At 41.1% G+C, this 17348-nt stretch overlaps 1 protein-coding gene across 1 annotated transcript in view; it reads left to right on the plus strand.

The window, feature by feature from the left end:
- Positions 1 to 17348, plus strand: part of CTNND2 (catenin delta 2) — a 700986-nt gene that overhangs the window by 639284 nt on the left and 44354 nt on the right. Inside the window, exons 20-21 of the mRNA XM_011364122.1 lie at positions 11011 to 11221; positions 16759 to 16843. Coding sequence (XP_011362424.1) covers positions 11011 to 11221; positions 16759 to 16843 — 296 coding nt within the window. The remainder of the gene's footprint in view (positions 1 to 11010; positions 11222 to 16758; positions 16844 to 17348) is intronic.

Consider the following 17348-nt stretch of genomic DNA (forward strand, 5'->3'; position numbering starts at 1 on the left):
GATGTTGGTTGAGCAGTTTCCTTACTCGTGCCCATTAATTTGGTGGTTTACCGTATTTGACCTGTTGTACAGACACAGGTATAGCAAGTAGTGTGGATCGATTCACAAAGACCTCTCTGCATGGTTATCAAAACTAGAGCTATACGATAATAAATCTTTAGAGTGGATACAGCTCCTAGGGTTGTAATTTTGTTCCCTTCATGTACCAGAAATATTTTGTTTCTTCTCATTTCATTTACTCAGAGCACTAACCCAAGACTGCCAGAGTCACTTCCACCAGACTCACCTCCATTACCTATGACTCAGGAACGATGCCATCTCTCTGACCTCCAACTTTTCAGTGCTCCTGGCCATACTGCCTGCAGGGCCAGGATTCCTTAAGCCATACAGCACAAGCCAAGCCAGTGTCCTGGGGGGATGCTGTAGACATCAAGTCCACATGTGAAATGCACTTCTTTTTTAAATAAGCTTGTCATACTTAATTAAACTATATTTGCCTTTAAATGTGACATTTCTGGCATGGATAAAGATTTGATTTTTTCAATATGTTCTATTAAAAACAAGACAGACTGTAGTTCAGTCTAAGGAAACCTATGGTCAAAGAAAGTAAACAGATTAGTCATGGTATCATTCTTTTAATATTATTTGACTATTGCTTCAGGTCGTATGGACAAGATAAATCAACTTATGTTGTTATGTTTACAGACTTATCTTTTCCCACTAATTTATTATATGTTTAAGAACTTTCAAAAGATTCCTTTCTGTGAATTATGAAGGATTAATTAAAACAAGATTCTATTTAAAAAGTATTTTATCCCAGTTTTTATAAACACAACCTATTAAAGCAAGCATTAAAGACAGAAGAAATAGAAAGGAGAGATTTTTATAACATGCCCAATTCAAACTAGAAGGTTAACCACAATTCAGTTTGATTCATTTAGTCTAAGTGACTAACCTTGTTTTGTTGATCTTGGCAGTCCAGTTTCTCAAAGCGAACGAGTTCTAGAGATCCTGACTCAGCCCCTTGGCCATCTGTGATGTTCATTTGTGGCGATGATACCCGCTTTATGGTAGATGGCGGGGGAGGGGCTGCAACCAAGAGCCTGTCTTCTGTAGAATCAAGGGTTGAGTACCTCTTGGCTTTCCTTAATCGAGTTATTTTGAGGTTTCTTCCAACAGATCCAATTATTGATCTATAGCTCTGGCAGGGGCCTTTAGATGAGCGTGAGAGAAAATTAGAAACCACCTATCGATGATAAGGCTGAATAGCTCTGATCATTTAGTCAGCACAACCAATAACATCAACGTTGAGACAAGTTTAGTTTTATAAGGAGTAAGTTAGTGACTACCATGAAAGTAGGTACATGTTATGGATGGTGTGGGAGCCCTGAAAAAGCTCCGGGATCGTTTAATTTATTCCACAAAGAGCGTGTTATGATGACCACCAAATAAAAAGGCTCTTTTACACCTGGAAATGGAATCTCACTTTTGAAAACGTGACCATTATTGTGCTAGTCTTTAACATGAACTGGAGCATGATTCTAAGCAAAACGAAAGGTTCCTAACTGCTGAAGCACAATCATATAAATCATCATGATTAAGTGGAGGTCGAACTTCTCTTTTTTCATTTGCCAAGTCTTTGTATGTTGGAGGCTTAATAAACAGACAGCTGTCACAGCGGTACTAAACCAAACGAAAACCTACAGAATGCCAAGCATATCTAATTAGTTCTAGCATCTCTGATTTCATAAGGTGAGGAAGAAAACTCTTTGATGTTACCCAGCAGCAGACTGGAAAACCCCAAAGATGGTTTAGATGTAAAAGACCCTTTTAAAAAGTTTTGTTAGTTTGACTGTGGGGTATAGATTTGGGGAAGGCAGTTCCCAAAAGAGTGGTTAGGTGACAAGAGATATAAATCCTTCATGCCTAAAGACAAGAAATAAGAGCAGCTGGGTTCAGAGCTGTCTGGGGTAAACAGCATTCACGCTTTTTAAATAACCAAAACAGTGCTACCTGGAACAATGCTACTAGTCTGTAAGCCACACAAACCAGTTTTAAAATATAGATTGTTTTGAATGTGTTTTCTTCCCTTTCATGATGATAAACTCTGATTATATTTAGTGTCCTTAAAGTGTATACGGTGGCAGATTTTATGCTACAAACATTTTTCAAAAGAGAAAGAAAGAGCAAAGGTACTAGCCACATTGCAGAAAGGGCGATGGCCACCATTGGCAAAAAAGCATGGTGAAGACGAGCGCTCTTCCTTTGGCGAAGGAGGGAAAGGCTCTTTCTGCGTTTACCTGTAGACACACAGTCACGAGGAAATCAGTGCCTCGCTTGTACATCTTCGATCACTGATCAAAGTAAATTCGAAGTGGGGAGAGGACTCTGAGAAGATGCTGGAAATACCAGGAAATCTGTCCCCCCACGCAGACGGCAGTCACGTTGGCAAAATCTGTCCGATGTAACCATTTTGGAACTCGAGTCTAATGAACACTTACAACTTTCAGGGGGAAACTTGGTGGTCAGTTATGATTAATTTTGGTCATTTTGAGCTCTTAGCATAGCAGCAGCTGCCCATCCCTCTCCCCAGGCCCCTGGCAGGCAGCTATGCATGTGTTCCTGGAGCAGCTTGCATGCAGCTGATGGGAGCCAGGGTGGGCAATGAGGATCCTGTCCTTCAGATATCGAGGCTCTGTGTTCTCATTGCTGCTATGGACCATGGGCTTGTGGACACAAGGGCACCCGTGGTTGTACACACACACACACACACACACACACACACACACACACACACACACACCCATGTTGTAAGCCCTTCTCCCTTCTACTGAAGTGACTTCCAGGGGACTTAAAGAGTTGGTGGCCTTCTTTCTTCCTTCATCTTTTTGTTTTTCCCCTTTTGGGAGTCAGACATTAAGTCTAGGACATTCAAAAGTAAATGCATATGTTGGGGAGATTCGAAAGGTACCATGTCCAGGGAAAGGCCCAGGCTCAGAAAAGACCCAAGAAGACCTTAAGTTTACACCTCAGGCTGATCCTAAGCCCAGAGACACCCTGTAACAATCAAAAAAGCTGCAAACCTGGGGAAGGGGGAGAATCTGATCTCCACGGTGGCTGCATTGTTAGATTCCAATGTCCAGTTTTCAACAACAACAACAACAACAACAAGAAATTACAAGGCATACAAAGAAACACGGGAGTATCATTCAAAGAAAAAAAAAAAAAACAACGGAAACTGTGTCTGAGAATGACCAAATGGCAGAACTACTAGATAAAGACTTTAAAACAGCTATCTTGGAGATGTTCAAAGAACTCAATGAAGACACGGAGAAAGTCAAGCAAATGATGTATGAATAACTTGGAAATGTTGTAGCCGCCAGCCCCTGATAGACACACGGACCACCAGAAATCAGTGAGTTATAGGAAACGCACTCTTTTTTCAGCCAGCTGGGTCTGCCAGGATTATGCAGAGCCCAAATCAAGCAGCCCCGAAATATAGAGGTACAGGGTTTTTAAGCCCTAAACCCCATTTTTCCTCCTGCTCGAACACACAAGTCTATTCTTCTTTTTACTAACTGTCAATCCACAGGTCAGTTGTGCAGGCAGGGGGTACAGAAGCAGAAAGTTTATTGTTAGAGCATTATGTTCCCATGGGCGATGGCCAAGTGGTAATTTTACAGTCAGCACAGAAATATCATTAAAGTGATAGAAAATCTAAAAGGAAGCAAAAAAATCTGGAACTGAAAATTAGAATAATTGAAATGAAATAATCAGAGGAGGAATTCAAAGGCAGATTTGAGCAGGCTGAAGAATCAGTGAACTTGAAAGCAGGACAATTGACATCGTCAAATCTAAGGAACAGAAAGGAAAAAGATCGAGGGAAAATGAACAGAGCCTCAGGGATCCGTGGGTCACCATTACGTGGACCAATGTACACACAGTGAAAGTCCCAGGAGGAGAAGAAAGAGCCAGAGAAATTATTTGAAGAAATAATGCCTGAAGACATCCCAAATATGATGAGAGACATGAATATAAACATCCAAGAGGCTTGACAGACTCCAAGTAGGATAAACCAAAGAGACCCCTAATGAGACAGGAAATCAAGCCATCCTAGACATAAACACGGTGAATCTTGAAAACAGCAAAAGAGAAGTGGCCTATCACATACCAGGGTGCCTGAATAAGATTAGAAGCAGATTTCCTGTTAGCAACTCTTAGGCCAGGAGGCAATAGGCAATATTTTTAAAGTGCTAAAAGAAAAAAACTATCAATGAAGAATCCTATCTTTGGCCAAACCACCCTTCAAAAAAGCAAATTAAAAATTAAGACATCCCCAGGTAAACAAAAGCCAAGGAAGTCTGTTACACTAGACCTGTCTTGCAAATAAAGAGAATCCTGCAGTTTGACGTAAAGGACAGTAACTAGAAGCCACATAAGAAAGATACATCTCACTAAAAGGAGATACATGTTTATTGTAAAACCTAGTGTTGTCGTGAGAACAGTTTGTAACGCCACCCATTGTTTCTCCATGATTAAAGAGAGTAATGCATTTTTTAAATTATTTATCTAAAAGCTAGTGTAATTGTAACTTTGGTTTCTAACTCCACATTTTGTTTTCTGCATAGTTTAAGAAACTGATGCATTAAAAAAGACAATTATTATTTTGTATTTTTGGACACACAAAAAACAAAGATGTCATTTTGCGGCATCCATAACTGAAAGGGGAGGGGATGGAGCTGTAACAAGCAGAATTTTTGTATGTTATTGAAGTTAAATTGGGATACATTTCAACTACAGTGTTTTAACTTCAGAGTCTTCAATGTAATCCCCATAGTAACCACAAAGAAAATAGTTATAGAGTATACCCCAAAGGAAATGAGAAAAGAATTAAAACATTTCACCACAAAAAAAATTTAAATAAACACAGAAGAGGCAATAATGAGGGACCCAAAAAAAGCTGCAAGATATATAGAAAACAAATAGCAAGATAACAATTAAGTCCTTCCTTATCAGTAATTATTTTAGGTAGAAATGGATTATTCTCTCTATAAGTCTGTTTCTGTTTTGTTTGTTTAGATTTCACATATAAGTGAAATCGTATAGGATTTATCTTTCAATGCCTGATTTATTTCACTTAGCGTAATACCCTCTGCGTCCATCCGTGATGTTGCAAATGGCGAGATTTCATTCTTTTTCTGTTGCTAAGTAATATTCCATGTCTCTTTTATCCATTCATCTATCAGCGGACAGCTGAGTTGCTTCTCTGTCTTGGCTAGCATAAATAATGCTGCATTGAAAACGTCTAAGGGGAATAAGAGCTACAAACTTCCAGTTATAAATAAGTCACAGGGATGCAATATACAGCACAGGGAGTGTAGTTAATGATAGCATAATAACTTCGTATGGTGAAAGATAGTTCCTGGACTTATAGTGATCACGCGGTAAGGTATATAAATGTCGAATCACTAGGTTGTATACCTAAAACTAATATATTATTGTATGTCAACTATATTTTAATAAAAAATACATTTTAAAACACATATAAATGGATTAAACTCTCCCATCAAAAGACAGAGATCAGCAGAATGGCTATTTTAAAATGGTCCAACTATATGCTCTCTACAAGGGACTCACTTTATATCCAAAGACACATCGTTTGAAAGTGCAAGGGATATTTGTATGCCTATGTTTACGGTAGCATTTTCACAAGAGCCAAAGCGAGGAAGCAACCCAAGAGTCCACCACCAGGTGAATGAATGAGCGAAATGCGGTACATGCACACAGCGGAATACTATTTAGACTTAAAAAGAAAGGAAATTCTGAGGTAATATGGATGAATTTTGAGGACATTATGCCAAACGGAGTCAGTCAGTCACATAAAGACGTATACTGTACGATTCCCCTCATAAGAGGCACTTAGCGTAGTCAAAATCATAGAGATAGAAAGTTGAATTTGGTTGTCAGGATGTGGGGCTGGGGAGGTACTGTTGAATTGTCTAGAGTTTCAGTTTTACAAGATGAGACGAGTTCCGTAGGTGGACGATGGCGATGGTTGCACAGCAAAATGAACTTAATATCCCTGAATCGTACACTTTAAAAATGGATAAGATGGTAAATTTATGTAATGTGTATCTTAACACAGTAAAAACAATTGAAGATAAAAAAGTAAATTCAGAGCATCTCAGGAAAAACAGTTCACTTTTAGCTGCTCCAGAAGCAGGGGAGCTAAAGAGGTGCTCCGACCTCAGAGACAGGGGTGCTGGTGTTTCTGATGCAGGGCTGCCGACATGCCAGCTGACTTTGTTTTTTTTAATATCTTTTCTGTAAAGTTGGTTTGAGAGATTTGAGTTTATAATGATGCATCACGAAGACCAGCTACACGGAAGACTATCAGTAGCCCAAAGAGATACGTAATCAGTGTAGGAAGGGACTCAGGTGACTTCTCTGTGGTCTGTCACCTCACAGAGCACAGGTGGTTAGACCATAAAACCATTCCTCAGTATTTTTTCTACCAATGGGGAAACTACGTGATAGTGTGCAAATCGATACCAGAAATAGTCTTAGTTCTGAAATTGGAATAGAAACAGAGTCACGAATAAACACAACACAGAAACAGAAGCAGTCAGAGCAAAGCCCTGGTACCCATGATGGAATTTCCACCAGCTTCCATCTGCACGAGAGCTCAGCAAAGAGTGCCCTTCTCGGGCCTCATTGTCTGTTAGGTCTCCTGAGCCCATCTGGGTGCCCTCGTCTACCCAGCACCTCTAAACAGAAGACTCCCAGAAAGAAGCATGAGAGAGAGAAAATCATTTTTGCTTGCAATTTATACACAGGGAGGAAAGGGTGACAGTTACAGTTACAGTTAGTCTGTCGTTGGAAACTAGTTTTTTTAACATAATTATAATATCTCTAATAGTCTTCTCATATCGATATTGCAAAAGTCAAAGACAAGATTATTTTCATTGGAGACTAATAACTTAGAAGAAATGGCCCAAGGATTCATGTCTGTTGGGAACGTGAGCAAAACAGAGTGACCTGTTCGTTCATGGTGGTGGCAGATTTGTGTTTTGTTTTGCTTTCATCTCAGGGAAAACATGCTTTTCTGTTGTGACATATGGTTCCACAATCGTGGATAAGAGGAAGCACATCCATTCCAGCTGGAGACGAGGCCAATATCCGCCTTGCTTCCACAAATCTAGATGTCTTCGAATGCAATGACCTGCTTTTCCCTCTGATGAGATTTTGCTGCGGAACCCTCCCATGTGATGTTTACTAATTGTGCATATTTTTCTCCATAGGAAAAAATTAAATAGCACTCCAACTTGTCCATTGTTATTAAACTTGAGAGTTCACTTGGTTTTCACTACCCATCTCATTGTCCCAGTGGAAATTTCTGAATCCTCTCTCTCTCCATTACCCCCGCCCCAGCATGTCACTGGACTCTAAGCCTGGTCAGTCACATCTTCGGAACCTCCATCATGACCACTCTGCTGTCCCCAATCCCCCCGCCCCCATTGCCAAGTCTTTGCAGTTACTTGCTTTTGTCCTGAAATATTACAGTCACCTGCTCAATGCTATCATCAGCGTGAATCACTGTGGCTTTGGTCTGTGCGCTATCATTTACTTACGTTTAAACCAAATTAAATGCAGAGGTAGGGGGAGTGCTCTTCAGTCTACAGTCGTTCCTGGTACCACTGCCCCTTTCGAGGGCCTCAGCGGTTTATTGTAAGACAGAAAACTCCACTGCCTCGTGCCAGGCGTGACCACGGGGTGTGGCCCGTGCTCTCATGGTTTCTGCATCCACAGAGCATCCCAACGCACCACAGGGGCACTGCTGAGCTCCAGGGGCCCTGATGTCGCTGGGCCCAGGCAGGACCTCCAGCCTGCTCCTCCCCCAGGTTCCTAAAGGGACAACATCCACGTGGAGAGGCAGCCACTCCCCTCCTTAACCCAAGGAGAACTTTACATCCATCAGTTTCTCCAAAAGAAAAACAAAAAAAGTTCGATCACCTTGATAGTGTTAAGCTGTGAAAGTTACTTTTCTTCATTTTGCCACTTTTCTTCATTGCCGCTGTGGCTCAGAAAGAAAATTGGTTCAAAAGGCAGCAAACCCCTTTCACCCCCGAAGAAATCTCAGGCGCCAGACCTCAGACCAAAAGCCTGACCGAGAGGTGGGGGCAGGGGCTGCCAAGGTTCCTCTTATTAGGCAACCAGAGAAGCTTTTCACTCTTATATTGTTTAGAAACTTAGGGGACAAAGAAAATATTTGACATAGAGCAATTATGGGCCCAGGCTACCTCGAATGAAATGCTTGTAGTTTCAGTACAAGTTCAAGAGCTTTATGGTCAAGAAAAAGACTACCCGTTTCTGCCACCTTCGGTCTCCTAATTCTGAAAACTTCCTCCTTGATGCATAAGAACTCTCTTTGCAAAATATTTTGTGTCTCCCCAACGTATAGAACAAATCGCAGATGTCTACTTCCTATCCGAAGCCTTCCTAGGCAGCCCAATGTTATTTCTCCTTTCTCTGAACTGCTGTCATTAGCTCACTATACACGCTCACTTATGGCTATAATTCTATGTTCCTCATTTTCTTCCCCTCATTAGCCTCAAAGTTTCTAAACGCAAGAAAGAGCTTAAAAAGCTATTCTTGCTACCCAAATTTCACGTGAAGATAGGGTTCAAGTTCCAGTGTGAGAAGACAGCGTCTCTCAGCAGCATAATCAAAGGCTAAAGCAATCGTATGCCCTTAAAAGAATTAACAAACTTTGCCCGAGGTCTTCTGCCCTTTGGTATATTTTTCTTTGATTTGTTTCTCCATGCGGGTGGTCAAACTATGGACTAAAATGTGTCCCTCCAAATAAGCTAATAAATGGACTAAATGAAAAATCTCCAATTGCCTAGTAAAATGCCAGCGAACTGTACTAGAGATAATAGAAATGGAATCATTCCAGCGGGTTTCGTCGACAGGTCGTGGTCGGGAATTCGTGGCGCTGATTCCTGCTGTTTCCCACGCCGTGGGGCACGTGGAAAATGCCAGTGTTTATACCGCGTTCTGGGGCTGTGCTGGGGGGAAGTGGCTGTTCCTGCCACCTGAACTTTACCGGGACACCTCGTATCTCATTAAGGGCTCGCCAGTCAGAAAGCTGTGTGGGATGAAACCACGTCTTCAAATGTTTCTGCTGTCATTTTTAAAAAATGACAGTAACAACAAAAACTGAAAAATGCTGCAGCCTCTCCATCCCCTTGTCCTTGCTTTCATCTTTGACGATGTCCAAGGTCGCAAAACCCGTCTTCCGTACTCCATCGGGACTGTCAATGCCTCGTATGCACAGTAATCGAAAGACTTCTCTGATTTCTTCCTCCATCACTTCCCTTTTAAAGAAAAAGAAAAAAGCCATTTATCTTCTAGCTTTTGTGAAACTCAGCTTTGTCTTACATTGGCTTGTGGGGCTTAATGAACTGCTAAATTCTCCAGCATGCTGAGCTCAACAGAGTGAATTATTAGCCAGAGCTGAGTGTGACTTAATGATAAATAGATAGAGCAAGTTGCTCAGAGGACAGCCCGCGTACAAAGGGTCTTCTCCGAACTGTTCTAAGTGCTGTCAATAGAAAAATGCTACATTTAGGGGTTTTCAGGCCAACCCTTTCTGTCATGCACTTCTCAGCTATCACAAAGTGAATGAGGACACTTTCCTATTTCAATAATTTAGACATCAGCATTTTTCGTCCTAGCTAAAATAAGCCATTTCTACATAGGATGGGAGCAGATACCAAAATTATAAGAGCTTATGTTTTATTTATTAAGATTTCATGGCCTCCTCCCTAGGGGTTCCTTTTCCTACCCTCAGGTGTGAAACTCCAGAGAATTAAACAGCAGAATGAGGCTATACTTTAGAGAGGAAAAATACCTCTAATAGTTTTCAGGCGCTAGCTAAATATGTCTAATGGGATGGGAGATAAGGAAGGATTTACCTTTGGACATGTGCCAGTTCCATCGGAAAAACTTAATAACAGCCAACTTTGCTACAGGCATTCATTTACTTAGTTCCAGAAATAAATTAATGGGACAGAATTGGAAGCTGCAGGTAGGATGAATTAATTGTCTTGCAGGGTTATTAGTAATGCCTAAAGTACTTTGTAAACTCAAAGTACTCCATAAAGATGCCATTATAAGTATCTTTATCATTGGGAGTAGCAAGATTAATAATGATAAAGCGAATTAAGGAAGCAAAGTGTGATTTTATTTTCTTTCCACACAAAGGAAAACATGTCAAATTAGTAAATGTTATATGGTAGAGCCATATAATAAAATCCCATCATTGAGACAAGCAGATCATCCAGTTACTCTAGTTCAAAGAACACCTAGCTATATATTATTTGTTAAGCTTCTCTCCCTTGCTTTAACTATTTCTCTTTGCATCATCGGGGCCGGAACTCAGAAGCCATATGAGTGATCGTGCTCTCCATATATTTGTGGTTCGACTCTTGTTCAGCAATGCAGGTCGCAACATCACTCCCATCAAAGCATTTTTGAGGTTTCGTTAGAATTGCCATGTTTTCTTGACTTTTGTGAATATCGAGCAGGAAGCTATTGGTCATGAACATCTACTGAGTCCTGTGTCCTAAGTAACCCTTGTGTATTAAATGCTTTCCACGCATTTACTCATTTAATCTTTACAACAACCTTGTGAGATACATATCGTTATTCTCGCTTCGTAGATTTTAAAAGTCGTTTAAAGGCGATGAAATAGCTTGCCCAGAGACACGATTCCACATCCATGTAGCACCCAAGCCCATGCGTTCACCATCAGGAAGTACTGTGTTCTCTGTAGGTGTCTACGGTTACCTGACAGGGAATATTCAAGGACGGGAAACAGACAATATTGCACTACTGTGGGCCTCGTGTTCTCTTTTTCATCCCTGTCCCCACCGCTTCCTTTGCCCTACCTTCTTCCTCTGTCTCGGCCTCTTTTCGACTCTTCCTTTTATTTTTTTTCCCCCAAAGGCAAATACGCCATGCGAGACCTGGTCCACAGGCTTCCAGGAGGGAACAACAGCAACAATACAGCGAGCAAGGCCATGTCGGATGACACGGTGACAGCTGTCTGCTGCACCCTGCACGAAGTGATCACCAAGAACATGGAGAACGCCAAGGCCTTACGGGATGCGGGTGGCATCGAGAAGTTGGTTGGCATCTCTAAAAGCAAAGGAGATAAGTAAGTCGGATGATGACTTCACATCGCCATGGGGTTGGTATTTGCAGGATGGGTTCTAAGTGTGCCCAACGGCCCCTGCTAATGGGTAACACTAGTGAATGTCCCTGGAAAGCATTTTTCTTCGATAATCAAGAGAAGAGAAACGGCACATGGTTTCCAGTCTTCCCGCCCCACAATGAAAGGTGATCTAACTGATAATTTTAGTTTGATTAATAACCCATGACTTGGTGACACTGTGATATTGGTAAAGTAGACTCGATGAGCCAGCACGCATACTCTGGTGTGTTCCGCCATTGCAGAAGAGACAAACCAGCTTAACCTGGATCCATGAAGGTGTCCTGTGGCAGTCGTTCCTCTGTGGTTGCAGGTCCAAGTTTTGATGATGCTTTTGTCCATTGCCTGTCCAGTTCTCAATAGCAAGTCAGAGTAAATTGATATTCCTCCCTTTTCCAATTATAAGATCATCCCCGATTCCAAAAATCCTATTTTCAATAAAGAATTTCTGTTTTATTAAAACATGTCTAGAAGGCCGTGGGGATCTCGCTGACCTCTGTCATAAGAGAATTGAATGATACATGGTGGGCGGAGTGGTAAGATTCAGAGCGATTCTTCTGGATTCCTTTTCAGAGCAGTGAGCATAACCAAAGTGAAATGTAGGTGGGAGATGAGGATCTCTGCCGTGATAAAAACCTTGTTTTGATCTCCAGATTAGTCACCGGGTGGGGAGGGCGAGAAAATAGAGTGTGGTGGACTCAGAGAGAGCTCAGTACTAATACAGCACCCTCTCTTACTGAATGCATTTGGGGCGAATTATTTAATTTGATGTGTCACTATGCCTGTACTACTGTCTAATCTAAAACTGAGGGAAAGCTGTCATAATATACATCCTGGGAGAAATAATAATCAGGTCTTAAAAGGATAAATAGAAGTTTCCCAGGTAGAGGATAGTGGTGAGGAGGAGGACTTTTATGCGAATGGAGTAGAGAGATAAGGCTCCCTGTAAAAGCAGCTACGCCACCGCAAATGGGGGTGTCCCCAATTCGATTTAAGAATCAGTATCTCACCATAAGCAACTGAAAAATACCTTCACAAGCCAGGGCGTCCGTGTGTCACCGAGCTGTCAGTCTTAGAGAAACATTCACTAACCTTAATTAAATTTCACCTCCTGGAAGTCCCTCAGTGGAATCAAATAAGATTAAAAGGGTAAACCTTTTGTTATCAAGGACCTGTTTGTTGACTTTTCATCCCCTGACCCCCTCCCATTCCTTTACATGTAAATGCTAATAATTTTTCTTTTGTTATTAAAAGCTGCGAGGGATGCACTTTGCGACTTCTGGAAATTTTCTCATTATTCCACTTAACTCAGGATATTACCATTGTGTTCTAAAAAGAAGTTTCAAGGCTTCTGTTTAAGCATCCTGAGACCTCCAAATAAGTTCAATCAGCAACTCAGAATTAGGATTTGAATACTTTTCTGCATCAAGTAGAGAAGCCCCAGTGGACTTGGGTAGTAATTGTGCAGTGTAGATGGTTGGCTTGAATTATACCTTGTGGTATCGTACTTACAATAAAATGATACTCTACATATGTAGGAAGCCACACGGTTTGGTTTTGTTTTTTTAATTTAGCTTCAGTGGACCTTCGGAATCTCTCATCGAAATGCTTACCCATTTGAGCATTGAGAACTTAATATGTTAATGTTTTTGTAAGCAGACACATATGCATACAATAAAATCATAATCTACAAAGCACTGACATGTTTGTCTATCATCATAAGACATTCAAAGACTAAAGCGTTTTCTCTGAATTGTAAGACTAGAGAGCTTTGGGGGAGGGGTCGGGGACATATATTAATCCCTTCCAACTATGTGAGCATCTGCACTCCTGTAAGCATCACTAAATGGTTCTTAAAGAGACAAGATGCTTTTATCAGTCCTATGGTTAAAGAAAATTATTTGGTGAAACTAATTAAAAAATCATTTGAGGAAATCATTTATGAAATAGTATATATTTCCACTGCCAATTCAGAAAATGGTCCTGTTGGATGTGGTCCACTGTTGGTTATTGTTAATGAGAAGCTTCTTTCACTACAGGCGATCTCATAAATGTCCTTTAATTGACCGAAAATGTCCTTTTGGAGTAGTCACTTGTTTCATCTCATTGTTCCTTTCTCTTTTTGATTCCGTGTTAACAGTTTGGATATACGTGTGTAATAAGAACGTTGAACCGATTGAGTCGGGGATCTTCCCAGTTACAGTTCTCCTGCTTAGTCAGTTTCATCCATTTTTTCATGTAGTTTATCTCTTTTTTATACAGTGACTAATTCGGAGATGAAAACAAGGTTTTTAGAATGGCAGATATCCTCATTTCTCACCTACATTTCACTTTGGTTATTCTCACTCTTCTTAAAAGGAATCCAGAAGAATCGCTCTGAATCTTAGCATTCAGCCCACCATGTATCATTCAGATCTCTTATGACAGAGGTCACTGAGATCCCCATGCCCTTCTAGACGTGTTTTAATAAAACACAAATTCTTTTTTGAAAATAGAATTTTTGGAATCGGGGATGATTTTATCATTGGAAGGGAGGAATACCGATTTACTCTAATTTATAAAAAGCTTGCAAATCTGTCCTCTTTAAATTGTCCTTAAAAAGTTATTTACAGAAATAAGTTTAGATCAAATCTGATTTTTAAATTTGAGATAGCGTGGGGAAACACAGATGAAAAACTCGGCCTAGCTATGATTCTCCATTTGATGTATCTCTGTGTTTCATTTCTGAATATTCATAGGCTTTAACATGCCATGATGTTAATGAGTCAGACTGTCAAAGTGCCGATCACAGTCTGTGTAAACAGCACGACGCACTGAGTCTGGTTAGCACAACCACTGGGACTGGTAGTCTGGTGTCCTGCTGCCGGATGCCTGTGGTGAACCCCACAAGGAATTGCACCAACCGAAATCTTCAGCCACCCCTAATTTGACAATTCCAGTGAAGATCAGACATTGTATAATCATTAACGACTCTTAACAGGCAACTTATACTTATCATTTTGAGGTCTCTCTCAATAACTTATATTATTCTGTTTACATCATTTTAAACACCCATTATGGACCTTCTGCCATGTCCATCTGTTTCAAAAGTACATTTGGGTTTTTTTTTCCCTAATTTTAACAGTTATATAGGAAATAGTCTTGAATGTATCACCATATTTTGTCATAAGACAAAAAAGCCACTGTCAGTAAGGAATTGTGTATGGTGACTGAGGTTATAATCACTTGTCAAGTTAGAAACACTCAATTGTTCAACTCCTATCAATAGTTACTGTTTTTCAAGTAGAAGTTGCTATGGTACCGGTCTAGTGGTTGAATCAAAATTAAAGTCTGACGAGGAAGCAATGTTTCTTTGACCTTCGCATGTTGTTGTAATGCTAAGATGTATTGGCATTTTAATTGAGAAGTTAAAACCCGCTACTTATCACACATTCACAGTCTCTCTACTTTGTAAGTAAGCAAAGAAGTAGAAACAAAAAAATACTCTGTGTTGGAGGGCTTTTTGCGTATTGAATACTTCAACTACATTATCACTACCTGAATAGTAATATATGTTTCTCTAGAGTTGTTTGACTGTTGCCATGGACAAATACCTAGCTGACAATGCTAAAATACAACAGAACATAGCGTTTAATTTTTGTTCGGCATTGATCGTATAAGATTAAAATATTCCTGTATCTGTATTCATGAAAAGATTGAACTTTCTTTGCCTTTAAGTAAAAACAACTTAATATTACATTGAGAGCATGATACTAGCATAGATTATGAAATCATTTAACAACCATCTATTTTAGTAAAAAGAAAATATATCCATTGCTTAAATTATAATTCATCTTTTATGAGAGACAAAATTTTGGAATTTATAAGAATTCTATTTTTTTTCTTTTAAAAATACTTGATGTAACTAATAGATTTTATCACACGGACAAAGTCGAATTCCATCTCAGTAATAATAATAGTAAGAGTGACCATTATTGTTACCTGTAAGTAAATGAATGAAGAAACTTTAAACTTAGTTGGCCTAAATTGCAAACGTGAAGACCCAGGAAAATAGCAGCCATTTAATTGCCCATGCATTCGCATCCCATACTTTCATTACAAAATACATGTTCTTGCAACACCCATTTCCTCTGGCTCTCGAATCAAACCTCAGTCTGATGCCATCTAACCATCTGCCCACTTTCTGTTCCAAAGGCTATTTTATTTCAAAGGCATTTTGGGTCTCAATTCAGCTATTCTCTTCAGGGGGTCTGTGGACCACTGCATCACTGGTCATCTTCAGGGGTGGACTTCACGTGGGAGTTTTCATGGATGATTATGTCCTGTGTGACTCCAGGAGTCACCATCCAGACAGACCAGGGCTGGCAAACTTTGGCCCCTGGGCCAAGTCCCGCCCACCACCTGCATTTATAAATAACCTTTGGTTAGAACATAGCCACATCTGTTCGTTTATGTATTATTTATGACTCCTCTCATGCTACAATGGCAGAGCTGAAGAGCTGCAACAGAAACCATATGGTCTCTAAAGCAAAGAATATTTATTATCTGACCCTTTATAGAAAAAGCGTGCCAACCCCTAGCATAGGCACTGTGTCAGTGGCGCCCAGCAGACTTGTGCAGCTGGTTGGGAGACCAGCCCATTAGAACAAAGAATCCGTAGGTAGCTAGGAGTGTCCCTCACCAGTGGTCAGAATGACTGCCACGAATATGATAGAATTACATCAACACGGATTTATCGATCTCGTATCTATTTCGAGATGCAGATGCTGAACCACAGACCAAATACTCAGTTATAGTTTCAGAGGGATTTCAAAGCCACGACTCAAAAAAAAAATGGTAAGAACCACTAGTCCAATGGTTTATGCGACCTTACTTTCTCACTGTGGTCCAAAGGATGGAACATCAGTTGTATGAAGAGTTTCGCTTGTAGATGCTCTCCTCTTCCTCTGTGTAAACGCGAGTGCGTGTGGCAGAGTGTGCACACGTCTGCCTGCACTGCCAAGCCCTTGCCCTCGGCATCAGCAGCGGATAAAGAGCGAGTCCCTATCATCACGCAGGCGTGTAGAGCCAACCCCTCTCATGCTTCTGCTGAGAAAATGAATATTTTTTTATCTTCCTACTCAGGGGTTACACAACACTGCCATGAAAACCCCTGAATCTGGCCCTCCCTAATCACCATTTTCTCTTCTTTCTGTTCTGTTTCGTCGTCAAATGCCAAATTTGCATTCTGACTCAGTGCGCGGCTCTTCTGTCTGCATTTCCAACGTTCTTCGCCAGATTGTGGCGGCGCGTGCCTGTCTGTCACCCTCAGAGGCGTGTCGATGAGATGAGCGTGGGGCAGAACCATGTCTTCCTCAGGCTGAGAGGGAAAGAGCCAGAAAGCCTCGAGGACGTTTATTCTCGCCGTTTGCTGACGAGCCCTGCCAGCTTGAAGCCCAGCTGCCCACTCACCCGTCTTGCCTTTCCTGTCTTTTCTTTCCCAGACACTCTCCGAAAGTGGTCAAGGCCGCCTCTCAGGTCCTCAACAGCATGTGGCAGTACCGAGACCTGAGGAGCCTCTACAAAAAGGTAAGGTTTGCTGTACGGTCTCAGCTCGTGAGCGACACACGGGCTCTCGGCCAAAGGACACAATCTCTGGTCCTAACGGGATGCTTTGTAGCCGTGAAGGGCACTTGTCCCACCGTCTGAGTAACTGAAACAGTTGACACGTGAGAATTGATGAAGAAGCAGGAGAAGGGGCCACCGAGTGTCCCCTGAATGTGCACTAAGGTCTGTGAGCTTTCTCGATTGCATAGATCCGCACTCCTAGGGCCTTAACCCTGGCTCATCTTATGGGAAAGGAAATAAGTTTGTTTTCCTGATCCTCCGTATTGTATGATAGACTAACAGTAAATGAACGTAAGGGTTTTGCCAAAAAGAAAAAAAAAAAAGGCACCAACAAGCATCAATAAGCAATTGAAGTAATTGTGGTGAGGAGACAGAAAGAAATATAAAAAGCAATTCAGGAACTTGAAAAGCGCTGCAGCCCAGGGGCGTTGAATAGAAGTTCCGGCAGCCTGACCCCTGACCCCTG

Source organism: Pteropus vampyrus, unplaced genomic scaffold (assembly GCF_000151845.1).
Source record: "Pteropus vampyrus isolate Shadow unplaced genomic scaffold, Pvam_2.0 Scaffold94, whole genome shotgun sequence".
Taxonomy (NCBI): Eukaryota; Metazoa; Chordata; class Mammalia; order Chiroptera; family Pteropodidae; genus Pteropus; species Pteropus vampyrus.